The 24,099-nt window shown below is 39.4% G+C and overlaps 1 protein-coding gene and 1 pseudogene across 1 annotated transcript; both read right to left on the reverse strand.

Moving 5' to 3' along the window:
- On the reverse strand, positions 7,505 to 14,833 carry LOC109826135 (WPP domain-associated protein). Its single transcript, XM_020393115.1, has 7 exons — positions 14,739 to 14,833; positions 14,288 to 14,595; positions 11,931 to 14,185; positions 10,543 to 10,669; positions 8,797 to 8,898; positions 8,025 to 8,090; positions 7,505 to 7,915 (listed from the first exon to the last, which is right to left on the reverse strand). The coding sequence occupies exons 2-6, from the start codon at positions 14,528 to 14,530 to the stop codon at positions 8,046 to 8,048; spliced, it is 2,772 nt and encodes a 923-aa protein (XP_020248704.1). The 5' UTR covers positions 14,531 to 14,595; positions 14,739 to 14,833; the 3' UTR covers positions 7,505 to 7,915; positions 8,025 to 8,045.
- The window catches only part of LOC109826947, a 9,994-nt pseudogene continuing 2,022 nt past the window's right edge, over positions 16,128 to 24,099 (reverse strand).

Genomic DNA, 24,099 nt, shown 5'->3' on the forward strand with positions numbered 1-24,099 from the left:
AAATCAAAGGACATAGCCAAGAACACAAAGTCTCTCTTAACTAGTAAGTGTTCGCCCTAGATGGAAAAACCGTGGACTTCTTCTTCATTAATGGAAGAACTCAATTGTCATCCTTTAGTTACAATCTTTTTCGTAGATTTACAAAAGTTTCCCGGTCCTTTTATAAAGATCCAACGGTTACAATTAAATCAAAGGAAAATAAATGAAAATATTACAACTCTCGCCTCAGTGAAGCAAAATCACGGAGCTCAGCTGTTTTGTTGCGGTGTGCGCTCGGCTTTTGGTGGGCGTTCTTTGGCTGCGCGGGGTAATCCGTGGACCCCTTAATTTCGCGCGATCTAGATGCCTCGGATACCAAACACCAAATTCCATAGAACAGGTATAATCCATACATAGACGAACTGCAAACTGGTTGCAGAAATATCCTGCTATTAAGTCGACTGCTGGTATACAAGGGTTACTAACTATCCGATACGCTGAAGCGTGTGAGTAATTAGCCCAGGCAGAAAGCAAAAATTAACAACTGGGGATTAATCACCAAAGCGGAAATAATCGCTCGGCATTCGAGATCTAAGGACCTAAGCTTAGATCTCTCTCTTTTCCTGCCTCTATGCGTGCCCTCTCTGCCTCTAGGCTCTAAGAACAGATCATAAGTCGACTTTATCAGTCCCCTGTATAAGTCGACTTGACAGAGCCAAAACCATACTAATTCGCAGAAGCAGAACGACTAGTCGACTCATGCACAGATACAAGTCGACTCTACATCTCGTGCATGAGTCGACTTCATGACACAAAATCTGGCATTTTTTTTGAATTCTCTTTACTAAACCCTCCCATCCTCGGACGAAGTTTTTTCAAACTGATGCCAACACTCACATACGCAAACCATAAATGTTTCCCACTTGTTGTGTCAGTACGAAATGCCGAATCAAAAACCACTTGATCACGGACCTTCAATCCACAACAAGTTGCAGACCTAAATAAGAATTGTGCAGCACTCTCCAACCTTTTTGGATGATTTCCTCTTGAGCTGTATTTGGATATCTTTCAGCATTTTTTGACGCCTACAGTCCAGCGAATACGCGAGTCACTCAGAACTGGCTAACGAGTGCGCGGGCCAGTTAGAAATAAGCTGTGAGTGCATTAGACATCTAGTTCATCATTCTGGTGATCGTTGAGTGTACGAGCCACTTGATGAATCTTCTCAATTTGGATGACGATGTTTATCGCCTCCTTTTCATCTCGAGCCGCATACGGGAACTTATAGGTATTTTTAGACGCCTACACTTAACTCTAAATAAATTAAGCTACATTAATCTTGCTAGCTTTTTCCTAATGTTCCCTGGATAGTTACGCTTGATACATACAACATATTGCAATAGTTACTTCCCATGATAGGATAAATTACACAAAACCCTTATGAACTTCCAGCCCATATGAACTTTCAAAATTGCACTAAACCCCTAATGACTTTCCTATTTCAAAGAAGACCTCCAATAACTTTTTAAATTTTGCAAATAACCTCTATAAATTAGAACAAAAAATAGCATAAAAAGGCATTTTGAATGTTACTGGGGGTTTGGTGCAATTTATCTAAAAGATATTAGGGGCTTTCTACAAAAGTTATTAGGGTTTAGTGTGATTTCGAAAGTTCATAGGGTTTATTTACTGTAAATGCTAAAAATTTATGGGGGTTTACTGTAATTTACCTTATTTAATATTTTAATTCTTAGTTCAAGTAATACTATTAAAATAATATATTGTTTGTATACTAAAAAATATTTATCTAATTCACTCATGCTCTTGAATAATTTAGTACTATAAATATTTTATAAATTTTTGATACTAACATTAAAATTTAATAGTACTACTATTAATATTAAATATTTTTTTTGTAAAAAGGTTAGTTCTCAATCATTACCAAGTATAAATTATATAGTATCCTGATTATTCAAGAAGAATCCAAGTCAAGTAACCAGTGGTCAAGAACCCGGTACAGTTTACTCTTCTAGTATCTTACCTATGAAAGATAATTCACTTTTTCTTAAAAAAACTAACATATTTCAATTTTGAAGCTAACCATGTTTAAGGAAAGAAATACAAGACAAGCTAGAGATAGTTCCAAATCTATTTGCAATCAAGATACACATGATATTTTAACAAAATCAAAATTTCAGAGCTAATATCACTGGCGTTTGCCCCTACGTTTGGAGTCATGATAATACAACACCCTGTCTAGTGTCTAGAACCTCACATCTAAGTGATGTTCCAAAAATTATCCCATTATCCCCCAAATTACACCAATGAATAACCCCCCTAAGGAAGCAAGTACAATGTGATCATCTTTTGCAATCTAAAGGGGCCTTATGACTACGAATTTTTCACTATAAGAGACATAACATGAAATGAACTAATATCATTAAGTTGGAGATAAATTTAATGGATATATGACCATTAATCTGCTTGCACTCACATTTCTTCTCAATTTTCAACTATAAACTATTTCCTAGAAGAATATTTATCATTAGTTAGTTTGGAGGAGTTGTAAGAATAGTAGGCATCAAAGGGCCAGGCGCCTACTGGAAGACAGGACACAACATGTGATATGCGCAATATAATCAAGATTCAGGGGGGAATTCATTTTTAATGAGAAGAGGCATGACACTCACGACAAGAGGGCGTAGTCATACGTGAGTGTAACTAGAAAAAAAGAAAGGCATGTGGATGCCGATTCTTGAAGAGGGGCTATCCTCTTTTCCCAATCATCTCAATTCAGACAACATTAGAAAAGAAGTGCACGATGATATCTGAGCATACAGAGAAGGTTTACGTTGCATCCATGCCATTCCCTTCTTTCCTTATCCCCTTTTTCCACACAAGCATAAAGAGAGCAAACAATCACTCAATTAGAACCCACATCGGCAACATATGTGTCATTATTCGATCATATAAAAAAATATCTGCATGCACTGAAAATGATAGGGACATCAAATACGTTAACATATAGGAAAGAAGGTCCTTCCTTTTTCTTTTTCTTTGGTTTCTTTTTCTTTTCCCCCTTCACCTCTTCTTCTTTCATCTGGAAAATCATTTAGGGGCTGTTTGGTTGATGTATTTGGCATTGGGGGTTGGGCAGAAAGCCTGCCAAAAGAGCAATTTTTTGGCAGGCTTTCTGCCCAACCCCCAATGCCAAATACATCAACCAAACAGCCCCTTAGTAGTTTATGACCATTTACTCCCCTCAGGTGGGACTTCACTGCCAAATGCCTCACCTATTAAAGAGTGTTAAATGAAGGAAGGACAAAAACTTGTAATAATCAAGAAATATAAACAAGAAATGAGCAAGTTCATGCCCACATTTCAGAGGATCACCGACAATCTGATATTAGCCCAAAAGAACAACCATGAGAAGCAAATAACCTGTAACTATCAAAGCTGACAAAAGATAATAGAACAACAACGATAAACAATGAGCACGCACGCTCAATTAATCGCCAAAAGCTCATAAATCCGCGCGAAATGTCAGGATTCTTGCAGGCAAAAGACCCGTCATCAGAGACGATGCAGAGCCCGACATCCGAACCTTCTACGGTTCAGATTTGTTTTTACGGGAATTTGACGGCGAGCAGGAAAAAACATATATTCGTTCGTAGTCTCTCTCGGGAGAATCATTTTATCCCACCCACGACTCTCGCCTCAGGAAGCGTGGTATTATTGTTTCCGAGGTCGGAATTCGGAAATCAGAAAAGTTCGATACGGCGTTTCGTTTTTCAAACACCAAACGCTGTTATTATATACGGGGTCTTTACTTGCGGGGTGAATGCCGCGCACTGACCCGAAGTGGTACTCCTATTTATTATTTTTAATCCCACCTCCTTCCAAAATTATTCCAAAGCCCAAATACACTACCTAATTTACTTTAAAACTCACTTTCGGAATCTCAAAAAAAAAAAACTCACTTTCTACATTCGACCAGTTTTGCATATGCTATTACAGTTGCAAAGAAAAAGGAAAAAAAAAGTCCCAAAATGTCTCCGCTATTGATGAAGTAATACCCGGAATTTACTCTGATTATCGATGAAGGCATCATTAAAGTACATGATGGAGCCCAGAGAGACCCTCGATTGGATCGCCATTGTTTTCCTGCTAGGAGCTCAGTGTGCGTTGTTGACGGGGATGCATGTCTGATTTGTTTCCTAGCACTTTCGGAGTGTGGAGAATTTAGAAAAATCCAAAATTTGTGTCATAAGTCGACTCATGCACGGGCATAAGTCGACTTATGGTAAGTCGACTTGTATCTGTGCACGAGTCGACTTACGTTTTGTTCTGGAATTGTTGGTTTTGGCTCTGTCAAGTTGACTTATGAGGACTGAAAGTCGACTTATGATTTGTTCTCCAGTTATTGATTTTCGCTCTGCTAAGTTGACTTGTAATCTCTGTTAAGTCGACTTATAGCGGGTTTTCTACACAGTTTGAGTTCCTATTTGGATTCTGTTTGGAATTTGGTGTTTGGTATAAATACCAACACGTTTTAGGGTTTCTTTGGTTTTGATTGGTGATTATTTTTGGGATATTTGAAGCACAGAAAAGAGGTATTTTCTGAGCTATTGGTTAGAGTTTTGTTTGGAGAGAATTAGATATTTGTTGGTGAAATTAGTTGGTTTGTTTGAGTGATTTGTAATCTCAGTTTGTACTCTTCTTCTCTATTAGTAAAAACCTCATCCCTTCTTGCCCGTGGACGTAGGCAACTTGCCGAACCACGTTAAAATTAGTTGTTTGTATTTGTGGCATTACTTTGGTTTGTTTGACCTTCTCTCGACATTTGGTTTGCTTCCTCGAAGCACATCGGTTTGGTTTTGTGGCTTCCGCACGCATAACAATTGGTATCAGAGCTTGGGCTAGTTAGAGGAGTAGATCACTTTGAAAGTTCGTCTAGGGCTTCAGTTGGTGATAAATGTGGGATTTTTACTATTGTGGATCTTGTCTACCGTCGTGCGGGGTGAGATCTTTCGGAGGCTCTTGTTAGGGTTTCAATTAGAGGTAAAAAAATATCTTCTTTATCAGTTTAGATCTATTCTTCGTTTGTTCCGTATTGATTTGTTGGTGCTTTGAGATATATGACTGAAAAAGAAGGAGTTGAGGCTGGGATATTGGATTATTGAGAAGTGCATTGACCTGCATATTAAAGTCCTTTGAGCACATTGGTATGAGCAAGGAGACGGAGGTGGGGTTTGGCACTTCTATTTGACGATTGAGAGGTCTTCTAGATGGTATTCATTCAGGTAATTGGGGACCTTCCAAGAAGGCATCATTGGGAGGTAATCAGTATTTGATTTTCGCAGTTGGGGACTATTCTAGGCATTGATGGGTTGCAACCAAGTCCTGTTGGTGTGAAGCCCTAGAAGTCAACAACAGATAGAGGAAGTGTATTTGGCAGAAAGGTGATCCGTTGTTCTGATTTTGATAGGGGTCCTTTCTTGTGTTTGTTCGGAGCTCACGATAGTTTGAGACACTTCATTGGAGAGGAAACATTAGGGCGACAAGATAAAATGACAGTTTTGATGGGTCGTTTCTTACTGGAGGAGGATCAGTGTTGGTTGTTGAGCATTGGATTGTAGAGGAGTTTTGGAGCTTCGACATATTTGGGTCATCTTAGTCATAGGTTGTCGACTGCTGCGGTTGGAGTTTTTAGATTTGGTGGAGCTGCTTCAGATTTTGGGTTGTGTCGGATGTTTGGTTGCCCAGCATTTGGTCACATCGAGGATGTGAGATTTGATCCAATTACATGTTTGGGATTCAGAGGCTCGTTTGGTTATCAGTTGGGAGCTTCTAACTTTTTCCTGAGCAGGTATGTCACATTTGACTCTCGGCAGGTGGAGAGTGTTGATGAGATAGTTAGGATATCGCAGCGGGTGGGGGGTGATGCTACTCCACATTGGGTGGAGATTATTCCACATACTCCAAATCATACTATATCGTTTGGAATTCCAGCTGAGGTGACACAGTTTGGGGATCATTTACATTGGGATGCAGATGATGAGTTGGTTGATTCCAAGTGCAGCTGGTGGACATAGTTTCGTTTGGATTTGACCATTGGGAGAGCTATCAGTTGCAGATTTATTGGTGATGTTGGAGAAGGGTTGCGAACTCTTCTATTGGATTGATGGCCTTTGAAGGCCGTTGGGTAAACTACGTGAATGCTTGATTCCTTGGATAAGAGGATACATAGGCAGTCATTTATGATGCAACCGATTTGGTAAGTTGACACCGACTTTTGGAGAGTGCTCACATTCTTATTTGGGTCTCAACTTGTTGTGGATTGAGTCCGTGATCATGGTTTTATTCCATTTCGTACTGGACACAACAAGTGGGACATTTGGTTGGTATTGGTGTTGGCTCAGTTTTGAAAAAACTTCGTCGAGGTGGAGGTTTGTAGAGAATTCAAAAAAATCCAGATTTTGTGTCATAAGTCGACTCATGCACAGATGTAAGTCGACTTGTATCTGTGCATGAGTCGACTTACGTTCTGCTCTGGAATTGTTGGTTTTGGCTCTGTCAAGTCGACTTATCAGGACTGATAAGTCGACTTATGATCTGTTCTTCAGTTGTTAATTTTTGCTCTGCCAAGTCGACTTGTAGTCCCTGTTAAGTCGACTTATAGCAGGTTTTCTGCACAGTTTGAGTTCCTATTTGGATTCTGTTTGGAATTTGGTGTTTGGTATAAATACCAACACGTTTTAGGGTTTCTTTAGCTTTGATTGGTGATTGTTTTGGGGATATTTGGAGCACAGAAAAGAGATATTTCCTAGGCTATTGGTTAGGGTTTTGTTTGGAGAGAATTAGAGATTTGTTGGTAAGATTAATTGGTTGGTTTGAGTGATTTATAATCTCAGTTTGTACTCTTCTTCTCTATTAGTGAAAACACCATCCCCTTCTTGCCCCGTGGATGTAGGCAACTTGCCGAACCACGTTAAAATTGGTTGTTTATGTTTGTGGCATTATTTTGATTTGTTTGGCCTTCTCTTGGTGTTTGGTTTGGTTCCTCGAAACACATCGGTTTGGTTTTGTGGCTTCCGCGCGCACAACACAGAGGAAAGAGGGTCTACATGGAGGGTGAAGTCTTTGGGCAGAAGGCTTGTTTCATTGAGAAAAATAATCCATGCAAGCACAGGCATATTACTTGTTATATATTAGAAAACATTAGAAAGGGCGGCACTTTAGACGAAGCCTGAAAGCCTCAGAAAGAACAATAAGAAAACCAAGATCTCACAGGCTAAGAGATCATGTACCAAGTGCATAGCACAATCCACAAGATCGTCATCTAGCTGCTTGCCCAGTTGCTCGCTCTAGCACTTGCGATCACTGACCAGCAATATTTGTCATAAGAGGTTAGTTTGCTCATAATAATGACCATTTAAAAAATGATGGGACAAGAAAAGACCCTGTGTCAAACTGAATTCAAACCCCAAAAAGAAAAGGAAAAAAAACTTTCATGAACCAACAAAAACGTGATTAGGAAACCATATCCAGCCTTTTAGGCATTTCAACTTCTTGTCTATAATCTATATCCAGGAGCTATATCTCCATGAATTTCAATATTATGAATACAAGATACAAAAATAAGTTTTCTCTCAAAATTTTCTAGGGTCCGTAACAGTAGAAATATGGTTTCCTCTCGTATTATCTCTCTTACGAGGGAGGTAACATTAATCTTCACATACAGTTTCCCAATTGTTTTTCTTTTCTTTCTATTTCTTTTCTTTCTGACAAGACTTCATTCCCGTGATTTTGACATATTCCCTTCAGCCAGTTCTTTCTTTCTCCTCATTAATTCTACAGGGATGGGGGCGTGGAGCAACTTTGAATGAGAGATAAGTAGTTGACATACTTCCCATGTGAAGCCTATTTGGAGGGCCTATAAAAGGGCATAACACAAAAAATTTTGGAAAAAAATAAGTGGCAACAATAACAACAACAAATTGAGAGGACTAATGAAGAAAGAAAAGAAAAACAATTAGTAGCACCTGGCTGCACAAGCTTCTTTTTTACCCATCTAATTTTTTTCTGGTCAATCTTAGAATATCCATTATCTGAGACAAAACAACTGAAGTTAGTTTCACAACAAAAAAAATACCCTGAGCAAATCTTCATACTAAAATTCAGATTCGGCACTTAGGGTATAGTTTTTCTCTCTTTTTTATTTTTCCAAAAGACGAAAATGATTTATTAAAACACAATGTATGTTTTTGACATGCATATATTCTCCACATTCATGTACAATTGTAGATAGGCAAACTAAGATACTCTCAATGCACTACAGAAACAAGAAATTTAGTTATTATAAATTTATTCACTAATACTAAAGCGATACAGCGATTTAGATAAGTTGCCAGCTTATTTTCGAAAATATCAGGGGAATGTCTGTGTCCAACTCTAGAGAGAGATTGAAAACATCATGCACAACATATGTGCACGATGAAGAGAAGACCTAAAGTTCACCTTTGAAGAGTAAATAAAGTCTTTTGCAGGCAAGTATTGCCTACAGCTGTATAAGGATCTGACATGCTTAGTTAAGTAAATAACGAATATTTAAAGCATAGATAAGTTAAAATAATTTGATGATTTATTGAGCATATCTAACTGAGATATACTTCTCTGTAACATGTCAAAGCAAGATATCCTCTTAAATTATCTTGCCAGAGTCATAGAAATCTTCATAAAGATGTAATTTCTTAAAAGCTCGACGTGTATAAATGCAATATGGAGAGCAATATATGCAAATTGCACCAATCTCACCCCAGAATAATGCTGCAAAACTGGTGAATAGTGATCCAGAACTTTGTATATTTTCTCAACAAGAGCATAAAGTAGATCCACCTCATCCCCCAGTAAATCCACCTGCAAGTGATCCACACTTAGAATATTAGCTAAATGACGAACTTGAAGAAAAAAGTACAAAATTTTGTTAAAAGAAGGTAAGCAAAATTGTGATGTTGCAAGCCATCTTATTTGTATGGATCAAGTCTGAACCTTGAAATTCTGCAATTGAAGTAATGTTTTGAGCAAAAGTTTTGTTCCCTTCTCCATATTTCTTCTACCTCCTCGAAAAACAAGTCATAACGCAGGAATTCTTTTCATGTTCAATGCGCATGGAGAAGAAAGCAATGTTTTAAATATCGGTTATCGGGGATTTATCGGACGACCAAAATCCTTATCGGATAGCGGAAATCAGGGATATATCGGGGATAAGTAGTATTTATCGGAGCAATATATTGGATGGTGTATTTATATAATATAACAACTAAAAAATGTAATCTAACCATGTTTAATGAAATATAAACACATCAAAACAGAAAAACAAAGTATGTACAGTTTATTCACTAATTTCTTATATAAGTCTCTGTTACAGGAAAAACAGAAAAACAAAGTATGATAAAAGAATAGTTATATAATTGATATTACTCAAAAGAGAAAGTGCGTGCGTGAAGGAATTACAAGAGAAGGAAAGCTCACAGCATGTATATATAGCCATGTTTCTGGACAAAAAAAACATGGTTGACAGAGGGTAGGTGAGCGACGAAGTTTAAGGTTGAAGTTCAAGAAGGCGAGCGATGAAGAGGCGCAGAGAACATGAGATGGAGATAACGGAGGAAGCGCCCTACGAGAAAAGGAGCAGCCACTGGAGACGAAGTTAGGGTTTGAAGGTCGGATTCACAAAGTTTTGGGTTTTAAGTTTCATATTATTAACAAAGTTAGGGTTTGAAGGTCGGATTCACAAAGTTTTGGGTTTTAAGTTTCATATTATTAACAAAACGGGTCGGGTCGGGTTTTAAAAACTCAACAACTTTTCATATTATTAACAAAACGGGTCGGGTCGGGTTTTAAAAACTCAACAACTCAACTCAAAATGCCTGGCTGATAATCCCGATAATCCCGATAATTTAGCCTTACTTATCGGCCAATAAGTGCCGATAACGCCGATAACTCGCCGATAATCTCCTCAAAACGATAACCGGTTACAAAACCAACTTATCCTAGCGGAGAGCTCAAAAATCCGATAACTCGGCCGATAATATCGATTATCAACCGATATTTAAAACAATGGAAGAAAGTGATAGAGCAAAGAAGGAAAAGATTTTTGTGGCTGGTTAGGTCATGCGAATTCTACTGAACTAATTCTGACTCCAAGGGAAAGATCTATCGATTTTGGAGTTTTATCAAATATAATATTCAAGATCCAATACACACAATGTTGGGAATTTCCCAACACAAAAGACCGCGCTGAAGTCAATTAAAGGAAAGACCCATAGGCTATGCTATCAATTTTGGAGTATCAATTGTCTATAAGCTAAAAGAATGCAGAATAATGTTTTTTTGTGTCAGCGTAATGGGACAGTAAGATCAACATCAAAATGACTAAACAATATGAAGTTGATGAAGAGAACGGTTGTATTTTTTTTAATGGTATATAATAAATAGCAACTGAAATCAAAAGCACTCAATTGATGCATGGGCAGGCCTATAAGATTAACTTATCCCAACCTCTGCTTCAGCAGTTTGAAGGTCACAACATCGCCGGGTAAAGGCCTTTTGATAGAGAGCTAGCTGGTTCTTAATTGAGTTTCCATGCTCAGTAAGAGAAGATACACGATGATTTATATCTTCTAACCTATAGAAAAAGGTGGTATAAATATAACAAGAATATTCACTGTGTGTCTATATATAATATATGTATATATATATATCATTAAGTATACACTATATATATATATATATATTATATATATTATATAGAGTGCAGAACTTGTGCTCAACTTTAAGTGGATAGTGAATAGCGCTGCTGTCGATGTGTGTCCACCAAACTTTATATACACTCATTATAACATTTGATAAAAGTCACTTTCATATCACGCGCAAAGTCCTAGGAAACATCCAGGTGTTTAAAATGTTATTGCTCCGTGTGAATAGTCCACTTAAGTGGATCACAAAGTTTGTCTCGTTATATATATATATATCATCTAGTATATATTATATATATATATATTATATATATTATACTATATAATTATATACATACACTATATATATTACTGATAATATATTATATGATACTGGACTGCACTATGAAAGGATACCAATCACAATTCACAAATATGATACATACATGCAATAACTCTTCGTAAAAGGACGTGTAGCTTCCAAAAAAAGCGTACGATTGTAAATTGTATGATCTACTAAATTGTAAAAGTTTTCTTAAGTAAATAGTAAAACATTGTAGATTTCAATTGGATGATCCACATAATATGGATGTGGTTCTTCTCTCAATACTTGTATCTACTTTCAACTACCTATATTACTAACAAATTATAACTGATGGATGTGAGAGTCTAATTGCAACTCCATCATCTCCACTGGAGATTTTTCTATACAAAAAAACCTCAATTATGTATCTACACAGGTCTTTTGTAATATGATTTTTACAGTTCTTAACTTCTTGATATAGTTGATTATACCTAAATTGAAATGTTCAACTTTCTGACATGCCAGACAAACCTATAGCTACAGTTGACAATAAACAAATGCATAATAGACATCTCATGACATTATAGTATGAATTGAGCCCACAAGATTTCGTCTTAGATTTATTCTGTTTGAATATTACTAGTATGACATCCATAGCTGTTAAGTGTTAACTAGAGGAACCTAACAGACTAGGCGCCATGTTCTACATGTATGTTAACTAAGACGATATTCCAATGTTCATAGAGAAAGTAATCCGAAAACCTAGTTGATACAGTTTGGGTACAACAGAAAATTGTTACTTACGGAGACTCCATATATCTACTTCTCAATGCTGGTTTGGTCTAATTGATTATCCATAGCATAGTCTATTTACAAGTAAATAGAAATCATTAACATAAAAACAATACCTCGTCATATGTGCTCCAATTATGTCACATGCTAAAACCTCAAAATCCATGATTTTTTTTGAAAAATCAGTAAAGGGTATCATGATCAACTGAAACTCATTCAGTTTCCTTTTTTCATGTCCCTTAGGCAAGCACTTGGAATACTTTGCACATCTTGTCAAATCAGTAATCGAAGCAACCTGATCATGTAGAACATTCTCATCATGAGGAGTTAAGTCTATACTTGATATCATTTCTTTCGCCTCCATCTTACTGGACTTTACTTCTTGCGGAGTTAAGGCTATGCTTGATATCACTTCTTTCACCTCCATCTTACTGGACTTTACTTCTTGAGAGATGTTTCTAGATCTCCCACTCTCTAAAGTAAAAGCATCATATTGTTCCTTTGATTCTTTGACATAACATTTTTCATTGTCAGAATAAATATTTCTCTCCAGTGACACTGGATCGAAATCAAGTTCCAGATTCTCCCTAGTTTTGAAATGGTCTAGTAAGGAATATGATTCTTGCATTCCATCTGCTTTTCTTGTTATATGAAAACTATGGAACATACCGCCATGAAATGGTAAACTTCCACTGTAGCTATCTCCTTCACTCATGATTACATCAAAGCTAATATCTTTGATTACTTCATTAAAAACATGACGATAGATGTCTTCCATGAAAAATATCTCAGTAGTAAAGTTTTCAATGTTGTTACTCCACTCCTTTATCATCTGCTTTAGGATATTCTTATATGTGTCATCCCTTACTTGGGAATCTATGATACTATCGGCGTATTCAGCATGCAGTCTCCTTACTAAACCAGTGAAGATAATAGAATATGTCTCTTCCAATATAACAGACTTCATATCAAAATCTTCTTTTTCTCGACTTAACTGTTTTATCTGTTCAGAAAGTTCAGAATGTGTCAGATTGCAACATGACCTGCTGCTTGATAGCTCAGGGCTACCTCCCATCGGTTGAACTATCTTTGGTTCTTCCTCAACTAATAAGGATCGTGATAAACTATGTTGTAGAATACTTTGGTCTCTTCCAACCTTCCACTTGAGGTCATCACACTTTCTGATGAACTTTTCTTTCTCTTTCATGATAGATTTCACGCTCGAGTTGATCCTAGCGAGCATATCATAAACAGAATCAAGACTTCTTTCACTTCTAAAAGCCAAACACCCTTTTTCTCTGGATTTTTCTCCCTTGAGGATATCAAGTTCTACAGATTTCTTTTGTATGATAAATTCATGACTTCTTATCTTTTGGGCGACTGAACGGCATGATGGACTCTCTTCACAAAATTCCTCGGTATGGTCATCTTTTTCTAACATGGATGTAGTCTCCTTGCCTCCTTCATTAATACAATCAATATTATTCTTTCTTGGACCTCCTTCACTCACATCTCGATTTCCCAATAGACCATTGTTATTCTCCCTTTCCAAGTTGACACCATCTCCCAGCTTATGCATCTCACCCTTGTTTGGAACTAGCCTCTCCAGTGCTTTCTGCAAGCTAGTAATGTCATCTATAAAAGCAGCCCAGCAAGTAGTATTCATCATCAACACAGGAGAAACGTCCTCTACCACAACACGGGTGTCGGACTTCAGTAGGTATTGTACCTCACTTAAGAAACCTTTGACTATAATATCAATCGTCTCTCTCTCAACATTCCAAAGCCATCCTTGTTCATCCAACATTGTCTTGAACAGGGAGACAGAACTCGCCACCGTTCTAAAGGAAGAATCGATCTTTTCTTTAAGAATGCCCATATCTATAGCCATATCTTTCAGTTCAATTTCCAAATTCAGATTTTGCACTCCTTCTAACATTAATTTGGCGTTCGCATCTCTAAAACTGTTGGAGAAACCTTCCTCCCTTTCTAAATCAGATTCAGTTATCATCAGCAACCTATCAAAATCCAAGGAGCGGGAACTTATCCTTCGCATAAGACCTCTAAGGTTGCGTTGCCCATCTTCTAGTTTGGCCTTAAGTTTCTTCAGTTGTTCATCGACACAACTTTTGACTTGGCTGATTTTCTCCGTACTCTTTTTTCTTCTTCTCTTACGCTTCTCCCTTTCAAGCCCCAGGGCTGCATTTAAAGAGGTAATGTCTTCATCCTTGACTTCCAAAGCTAATCTAAGGTTAGACTCAATCTCCATCCTCTCAGATAGCTCTCTATCTTTCTCAGCGATCATCAGCTCGGTCTCCTCGAGCCTGTTATGGATACGATCCCTTGTCACCAACAGGTCAGAAAGCAGCTTATGGATACGATCCCTTGTCACCAACAGGTCAGAAAGCAGCCTCTCACGATCGCAGTTGCTCTCAACAAAATGATGAATGTTGTTGCTGGTGTTCTCATGAGTCTCCTCCTCCTCTTCTTCTTCTTCTTCTTGTTGTTGCAAGAACTTTAAGCACCATTCTAGCTGTATTGTGGCCAGCTCGCAGAATCTAGATTTCTCGTTCAACCGCACCAGATCTCCTTCTTTTGAGCAGCTATTCTTGTAGGCATTCTCCATTGCAGAGTTGACGATGCCCATCATAACAGAGTCAGCCAACATGCCAGAAGCCCTCAGTCTACCGTCCAGACCCTTAAAGAAGTCATCCATTTTATTTTATTTTATTTTATTTTTGATGATGCGGACAACTTCCTGATTGAAATTCGAATCCCAACCTTCAAGATCGGCGACAAATCTGAAATCGCCTAGTCGAGAAACAATTAAAGAAGCTAAAATCTTACCGAAAGTAGAGAGGAAGACGGTAAAAAAAATGGACAACAATTAATTATAATAAAGGTGTTGATGGGATAAAACGTACAATAACTCCATTGTTTTACAGAGAAATAGTCAGGAGCGAAACGAGGACCCGGTCTTCTGGAGATTGGAGTCAAAACAGGCCCCATAATAAGCTGTTCTCCGCCCCTCCCGATCTCTCTCTCATTCGTGCGGAGGGTGGCCTATTCCTATTTATTCGCTCCTCCTAACCACAGCAACTCTACGAAGGGTTTTTTTAGTATTAGTCCCTCAAATGATTAATAATTTCATATAAGCCCATCAAATCTTGAAAATTACGTATTTTTAGTCCCTTACATATTAACTAATTTCATATCTGTCCCCCAAATCTTGAAAACTGCATACTACGCCTATATGCTCTGGTAATGATAAGTGAGAAATCAGATGTGGTTCTATTCTAAATTTAGCAAATGTTGTATGCGGGTGTGTATATATAGTTAATATTTACGGAGAAATTAGAGGCGGCCATGCCGCCCACCCAAGAAAACAAAACGCTGCACTTAAGTTTAACTTGTCATAAAAATGAAACACTGTTGTGGGCCTGTAGACTTATGTGCTAATTTGGTATGCGAAGTGCAAACGGGTCTAATTAATGGATTCGGATCCTCTCCACTACAAAAAAAATAGTGGAAATCCCTAATTAATTTCCTATCCTAACCCATTTCTTAACATCTTCAATCATAATATCGCAGAGAATCCCTATATGGCTCACCTCTCACCTTCGAGACCTGTCCTCATGCTCTTGAACAATTCCCTTGGGTCATCATCTCCTGCTCCTAAGTCTTAGTCCCACGACTCCCAAGGTAAGCTCTAGATTCTTCAGGACCTTAAAACCCTAATTGCTTCGTTGTTGATTTCTTATCTCAATTGACATTTTGATGGTGCAAGTATGGGAGTGGGACATTAATTTGTTATCTAATTACCAATTTTTGCTAGGGATTTAAGTTTTAGTCGGTTGTTGCAAGTTGAACATTCAAAACCCTAGGTTTTTTTTTTTGAGATTAATGGGTGTCCTTGTCATACGAGTTGATTTCCTCCTTGACGCCTGTGTGGCACAATCCTCACCATCCTCATAAATTATGAGAGAGGATATGAGTTAGTGGAGATTTATGTCTACTTTATGAGGATGATGGGATTGTGCCACATAGACAACATGGAGGATGAGATTTTATTAAAAAACCCCACTTCTGTTTTGGAAGAGGATGAACGCTCATTATAAAACTCCACAATTTAAAAAAAAAGTTATATTAACACTTGTAAATATCAACCACATATACCCGCAAGAAGTATGTGCTAAGTCAGGTGTCTGTATTAGATAGCCCATCTAATTAATGCTTGGTTCACATAGCACTGACATAGAAAGAGGACACAAACGAGCAGCAGCAGTATTGTACCGTTATGGTAGCGTGTATGCCTATATAATTGCTGTAACTTTGTATTCTCCAATTAGTATTGGGGGAATAATCTTCCAGGGCCTGGATTCGGAGCCATCATCTCTAGCAAGCATTTGATACTTGTCCTTCCTCGTGAGATTGGTGCGCTTGAATCCCAACACCTGTCCAATCGACCGCTGAACTTGATTCGCAATCTTGAATTTGTAACCGTCAGCACCTTTATCGACGTTGTAGGGATTGACGCGTTGGAGGAATTGGTAATGGTAACGACGAATGGGGTTCATCTACTCCTCTATACTTACAGGAGGATCCAAAGATTCGCTATTTATTACTGTAGCACAAACGGAATACTGTGGTATGTAGCACAAACGGGCTACGTATTTTTTTTAAAATCACTGTGACGTTTGAAAAAAAAAGAATTACTGTAGCAAAAAAGGGGTTGGGGCGTGCTACGCACGGGGTGCGCACTAGTAAGGAGAGAGAAGGAATCTCAGCACTTGTAACCCCTTATAGTTGTCCTGTAGAACATGCCCCCTCTGCCATCACAGCAACTGGCAAGACACTAATACTATCCCCTCTGGACACACCACCAAATCCCCTTGTTTCTTGAGCATCCATCGCATGGTCGCTTCATCCTTGCTTCTCTTCCTCGTTAATGTCACAGTTGGTATTGGAGATATCTGTTGGAATCGGGTGGAGATCTAACCCTGCAGGCGAGCGGGGCTGCAGGCGAGACGAGCTCAAGGTCAGTGGCGAGCTCGATGGCGAGATCTGTAGGCGAGCTCGAGCGACTCCTTGCTGGCGAAGTCGACGCAGGCAAAAATGTTGCAGGCGAGACCAGCCTGTCATTGTGTTCCCCTATAAAAGGGAACCCGAAACCCTAGCCCCCTTATTGTGTTTTTTCTTCTCGCGATCTCAACTCCAGTGACGGCTCTCCCCCTCTGTCCTCACCCGCGATCTCTCTCTCTTTCTCCTTTTGTTCTCACGTGATTGAAAGAAATTTAGGAAGAGAATTAAAAAGGGCTGAAGGAATTTAAGGGGTATTTAAGAGGGACACTGTAGCTATAGTGTTAGCCTTTATTTGTATTGAGAAATCTCAGTTTGAGATTTGCTCTTGTGTATAATTTCTTGTTTGATTAATAAGAAATTAACTGTGTGGCTCCCGAGAGCGTTGGCAGTTATCGAACCTCGTTAAAACTTGGTGTACTTTTCTCTATACTGCGTTTCTGCTATCTTTGGGGTTTTGCGTAGCCCCGGCGGGTAGATTTCCCAACAACTGGTATCAGAGCGTGAAACGATCTAAAGGAAGTCAGATTCAAGTGGGAGCCATGGCCGCATATGAAGGAAAAATGAGACTTGAGAAGTTTAATGGAACAGATTTCAGATTCTGAAAAATACAGATAGAGGATTATCTATATCAGAAAAATTTGTATCAACCACTATCGGGGAAGAAACCAGATTCTGTGAAGGCAGATGAGTGGAACCTTCTAGATGACAAGCCCTCAGAGTTATTAGATTGACGTTGACTCATAATGTTGCGTTCAACATAGAGAAGGAGAAGACCACAACGGGTCTTATAGCAGCACTCTCAAATATGTATGAGAAGCCATCAGCCACGAATAAAGTTCATTTGATGCGACGGTTATTCAATCTGAGAATGGCGGAAAGCGCGTCAGTAGCACAACACCTCAATGAACTCAACACGGTCACAACCCAATTGAGTTCAGTTGAAATTGAGTTTGATGAGGAAGTTCGGGCGTTGATACTTTTGTCTTCCCTACAAGAAAGCTAGAATGCTACCGTCACGGAAGTGAGTAGCTCGTCGGGAAGCACCAAGTTGAAGTTCGATGACATTCGTGATCTGGTTCTCAGGGAGGAGATCCGACGGAGAGAGTCGGGTGAAGCTACAACCTCTTCAGTATTGCATACAGAGTCAAGAGATAGAAATTCAACCAGAGGGAACGGGCGAGGCAGATCAAACTACAGAGGTAGATCAAAGGACAGGAGGTCCAAGTCAAGGAATCCAAGCAACAGCTCGAAGGCTATCGAGTGTTGGAATTATGAAAAGACCGGGCATTACAAGAATTAGTGCAAGAGTGCTCAGAAGGAGAAGAAGGCGAATGCAGAGGTGAATGTCACTTCCACCTCAGGAGGAGACGACGCATTGATATGCTCTTTGGAGAGCAAGGAGGAATCTTGGGTGTTAGATTCAGGAGCGTCGTTCCATGCTACTTCTCAGAAAGAATTCTTCGAGAAGTATGTTCCCGGAAATCTTGGATACGTATATCTTGATGATGATCAACCGTGTGCTATTGTGGGCAAATGTGTGGTGAAAATTAAGTTGAACGGGTCAGTATGGGAGTGTTTGCGTCAAAAGTTGGTCTTGCTGTAGAATTCATTATATCTTCAGTCGATTACAATAAATTCAAAAGAAATAGTCTTTTTATAAGATCTCTTCTACACAACAAAAGGAAAATTATAACTCTTGAGAAACAAACGCAGGATCGTTGTTTGGATCGCTGCTTGCGTGGGATCTTTGCCTGTGCCGGGAGCGCTTTGACTCGTGGACCACCGAAGCACAGATTCTGATTGAACCGTGAGGGGTTTAATGATTCTTCCTTCGTTTATCGAAGTAAGAATTTGAAGCGAATATCTTATCGATGTAAGATGTTCACTCTTCCAAAGATCAAGTCTGAGCTTAGATCTCTAGGACTCGCTAGAAGCTTCTCGTTTATCGTCTTCTCTTTGCCTTGAGTGGTATTTGGATGTCTATAAGTATTTTTTGACGCCTACAGATACCCCCTCCACAAAGTATCTCAGACTCATCATTTTTAGAGAGGGGTCTGGGACACTTTGGATATGATAAGCTTTCCCTGTAATTTCTCCAGTGCTTTGTTGAGGAAGTTGTGTAACATAGTCTACGGATGGCTTTAATTCTTGACTTCTTCATCTTTTAGCCTATTCAGTGCTTTGTAGAATAGCTAAAATTCCTCCGGTGCTGCATTTATCGCGTGACCTTTGTCGAAGTCTTGAATTTGAACTGCCGTCGAAGAATAGAGAAATAGTTTATACTCATATACTCTATTGGAGTGTTCGGGAAATAGTTTAACCTTATATACCCATTGGGAGGTAATCAGGTTATTCTTAAGAATATTCTGAGTAATATTCTCCAGAAACTTCCTGTTGAGGGTAGGGAAACAGTTTAGACTCGTGTACCTATTGGAGTAACATGGTCTCTTTTTTGGTGGTAGAAATGAACCCGAAATCGGAGAGGAAGAATTTTATATTCTATCTCCTGGTCTCTTGTTTGTTGGTAGAGATGAACCCGATGATGGAGAGGAAGAATTTTATATTCTATCTTCTGGTCTCTTTTTTGTTGGTAGAGATGAACCCGAAATCGGAGAGGAAGAATTTTATATTCTATCTTCTGGTCTCTTTTTTGTTGGTAGAGATGAACCCGATGATGGAGAGGAAGAATTTTATATTCTATCTCCTGGTCTCTTGTTTGTTGGTAGAGATAAACCCGAAATCGGAGAGTAAGAATTTTATATTCTATCTCCTGGTGCAAAGGAAACTCAAAGTAGGATCTCCACTTAGAGAACCTGGACGGGTTTGAATAATCCTAACTGTCATAAGGTTTGATTATTCAACTAAAAGTGGACCTCTCGTTCATGGAAGGAATCGAGAGGGGATTTTGGTTGTGGTCCTAACTGTAGTAAGGTTTGACCATGTGGGCAGTGAGACGATCCTAACTGTTTAAAGGTTTGATAGTTCAATTTGTGGACCTCTCGTTCATGGAAGGAATCGAGAGGAGATTTTGTCTTTGGTCCTAACTGTTTAAAGGTTTGACCAAATGGGAATTTGAGACGATCCTAACTGTTTAAAGGTTTGATCGTGTGGGAGTTTTGAGGCGATCCTAACTGTTTAAAGGTTTGATCGTTCAATTTGTGGACCTCTCGTTCATGGAAGGAATCGAGAGGAGATTTTGTCTTTAGTCTTAACTGTTTAAAGGTTTGACCAAATGGGAATTTGAGACGATCCTAACTGTTTAAAGGTTTGATCGTTCAATTGGTGGACCTCTCGTTCGTGGAAGGAATCGAGAGGGGATTATGGTTTTGGTCCTAACTGTTTAAAGGTTTGACCAAGTGGGGACTTGAGACGATCCTAACTGTTTAAAGGTTTGATCGTTCAATTTGTGGACCTCTCGTTCATGGAAGGAATCGAGAGGGGATTTTGGTTTTGGTCCTAACTGTTTAAAGGTTTGACCAATATATGAGTTTTGTGAGGGAAGATTGATCTAAAGAAGTGATCGAATCTCATCTCAGCAAAAGAGTATTCGAAGATCATCGTGGGGATGTAGTGTTTATCAATTTGTTTGTAATGATTGGGTTATCCCTAAGAAAATTACATAGAGCGTTCTTCCGAGAACTTCCCTTTACATGAACCATCCACCCCCAGCTTTCTTTATGAAACTGGTTTTATCATTATATTCAGCTGCATATTCGGGTTATCCTTAAGAGTACTATGCATAGAGCCCTCCAGGAACTTCCCGTGAAAGAAAGGAAATAGTTTAGACTCATATACCTGTTGGAATATCGAGGAACAGTTTATACTCGTATACTCTTCGGAGTTGGGGGGAAACAGTTTATACTCGTATATCCAATGGAGTAGATGGTCGTCTTTATTTGGCTTGTTTCGCCATTATGACGCCGGAGTCAATTAATGCTTGGATCTTGTTTTTGAGTCCAAAGCAAATATTGGTGGGATGAAGAACCCTTCTGTGGTATGCACAGTAGTTTGGATCTGTAATCATCTTAGCACCCTCTTGATCTTTAATAGGCGGTAGCTCGATTTTGTCATTGGCGAGGAGGTATTCCAATATGGCTGGAGCTTCATCATCTTCGAAAGAATACTCTTTTTGGAACCTCGGATCGATAGTTACGTCCACAGAAATTGCGGATGTCGTCGGTTGACTTCTCTCAACTTTCTTCATTTTAAGAAAATGTTCAGCTTGTTCGCCACATAATTTTAACTCCTTCCAAGTTTTGGATGGTACGACCCCCAGGGCTTCCAGGACATCGATGGAGAGATTATTGTGGCATGTTTGCAGGATAAACTCCTCTGTAACAGGATCTCTACAGTTCATTGCCTTATCACGGAAGCGCTTGACAAAATTATCGACAGACTCTCCGTCTTTTTGTTTCTCATCCAAAAGGGTTCCGACTGACACTTCGGTGTTATCATCGAAGAAGTTGCTGAGGAACAAACTTTCCATGTCATCCCAGCAATTGATGCTCCCTGGCTTGAGCCGTCGGTACCAATCGAAGGTGGGCCTACGAAGGGTGCCAACGAATGACCGGACCATTAAAGCCTCATTTCCAGAGATCATGCCCAAATCAGACTTAAAATAAATCAAATGCTGAGTAGGCGCGCTCTTCCCGTCAAACGGTGTGAAGTTAATCAGATTGAATTTTGACGGGTACGGTATTGAATCCCATTCTCTTGGATAGGGACATGGAATACCCGTCTTTTTCACTTCTTGAGCCGTTATTAAAGCGTTGATTTTGTTTTCAAGCTCTTGCATTTTCTTGTCCTCATCTTCACCTCTTTCTGAGTGATGTTGAGTAGAAATAATTGGGCCACCCCCAGTGTTATTAAGCGGTGAAATTGAACGAACTGATCAGCAGTGATTGTGAATACTTCTCTGATTTGTCCTGTGCTAGACATTGTATCATCAGAAGCGATTGCAGAATAAGTGTCCGAGAATTCATCCTCTGAGGACATTCCTTCTTGCATTCTTTTGTAATCTCTGCGTCTGATGGCTCCTAATTGGAGTCGAGACATCCTTTGAGCAATTCTTGGATTGACTTTTCCTCTCGGGGAAAAGTCGGGATTTGAGTCACTTGAATGCTGTTTAGACTTTCTTCTATCAGCTACGTTGATGGTGACTTCAGGGAATTCATCATCTTGGGCATCTGATTTTCTTTTGCGGAAATGTCTCGGTTTAGGCTTCGACAATACAGAGACTCTTCGTGGGATGGCTTCTCGTTTGAAACAGTCACATTCTGATAATGCTGTTTTGACGAGTCGTGCACAGGAACAACGAGAGTTTATCTCTCGAATAACTCTCTTTCGAAAATTATTCACAACCCCAACTTGATAATACGATTCATCGGTATGATTGCCAAAAAATCGTATCGTCTGTTGGCATGACCTCCCAGGTATGACGATATCATTTGGTGAATGCGTCTTCTTCTGGGGGTGTAAAACCTTGTTGGCATTCTCAGGACAATTTATTTTTGTCTTTGAGCGATCCAAGGTTATGTCGGGAGTCGCACGTTTAAAACCACCCCCTTGCGGGTATGGAGTCTTAACGGGCTCCGAATGCTGATTTTGCATAAGTCCAGACTTTGGGATCCAAAGTTGGCAGAGTGTCGGTGATTCTTTGGTCACCGTTTCCTTCTTCCTTTCTCGCCTTTGTTGTAAGAGAGCACGGGCATGAGCAGCGTTTGCACGACGTTTTTGTATACGTTCTTTGAGGGTCGAACGAGTCCTTTTGACAATAGTCCATTTCTCCGTCGTGAGTTTAGCAGAGACATGAATGATTGGTCGTTGAGACAACTGAACCACTCGATGCCTCCTCGACTCTAAGTCCGCATGATAACGAACTCCGTCGGTTTGTTCCAAGGCCTTAGCTATTTAACGAGCGCGGCGCTGACGTTGTCTCTGACGAGCTATTTTCGTCAATGCCTGTGGGCTTTGATTCGATAACTCTTTAACTAGATAAGAGTCATTGTGAGCAGAAGTGTTGCTAGTAAAACCCTCAGCAACAATCAAGTGAGAGTCTTCATTTTGTGCCTTCTTTGGCATGTAAGTCTTCCTCAATTGTGAGATCCCCTTGTACTTGCGAGACAAAGAAGATCTTGAAGAGGATGATGAGAGATATTCCTCAAACTTGGTTTGGTCGAATTCGTATTCGACCATGGATTCAACTGGAATCTTGATTGGCTGCGACACGACGGTCTCAGCAGCGAGACCGTTGGCTCCCACTGTGGTCGCCAGTTTGTTTGCGTCAAAAGTTGGTCTTGCTGTAGAATTCATTATATCTTCGGTCGATTACAATAAATTCAAAAGAAATAGTCTTTTTATAAGATCTCTTCTACACAACAAAAGGAAAATTACAACTCTTGATAAACAAACGCAGGATCGTTGTTTGGATCGCTGCTTGCGTGGGATCTTTACCTGTGTCGGGAGCGCTTTGACTCGTGGACCACCAAATCACAGATTCTGATTGAACCGTGAGGGGTTTAATGATTCTTCCTTCGTTTATCGAAGTAAGAATTTGAAACGAATATCTTATCGATGTAAGATGTTCGTTCTTCCAAAGATTAAGTCTGAGCTTAGATATCTAGGAATCGCCAGAAGCTTCTTGAGGATGTTTGTGAAGAAGGAAGACTCTCTCTCTTGTTCTAATTCACCAAAACTCAAGGCCCTCTGCTCTAATCTGCTCCCCCCCCCTTTCTTTCGTGTCTAGGGAGGTCTTTATAGGGGTATGAGTGCACCACAGTTGAAACGGAGGCAAAATAACCGATCAGATAACTGTTCTTTGGTCGCTACAGTCTACACTGCCGCGGGTATGCAACTAAAAAAATTATATCCGGTCCACTTCCATAGTCCTGATTGTTGGCCCAGCCCGGGTATGATTCGCTAATAGACACGAATGCAATTAAAAAACTATCCCGTTATTTGCAAAGATTGTGGATATATTTGCCATTGATCTCTTAACAGAAGGGCTAAATTGAACTAAACCCAAACATGCTCCTTCTCACGTGCTACTCCCCATCTCTGCGCTCATCAGCGAACCATTAAAAAACGAAACCCTCGTCCTCTTCGATTGCCCCCAAATTCCAAAAAGAGAGCGAGAGAAGATCGCAGACACCGACGAAAAATGTACTGTAGCACCGCCCACCAACTCCTCCGATCTGCCACCGC

This window comes from Asparagus officinalis, chromosome 10 (genome assembly GCF_001876935.1).
Source record: "Asparagus officinalis chromosome 10, Aspof.V1, whole genome shotgun sequence".
In the NCBI taxonomy this organism is placed as follows: Eukaryota; Viridiplantae; Streptophyta; class Magnoliopsida; order Asparagales; family Asparagaceae; genus Asparagus; species Asparagus officinalis.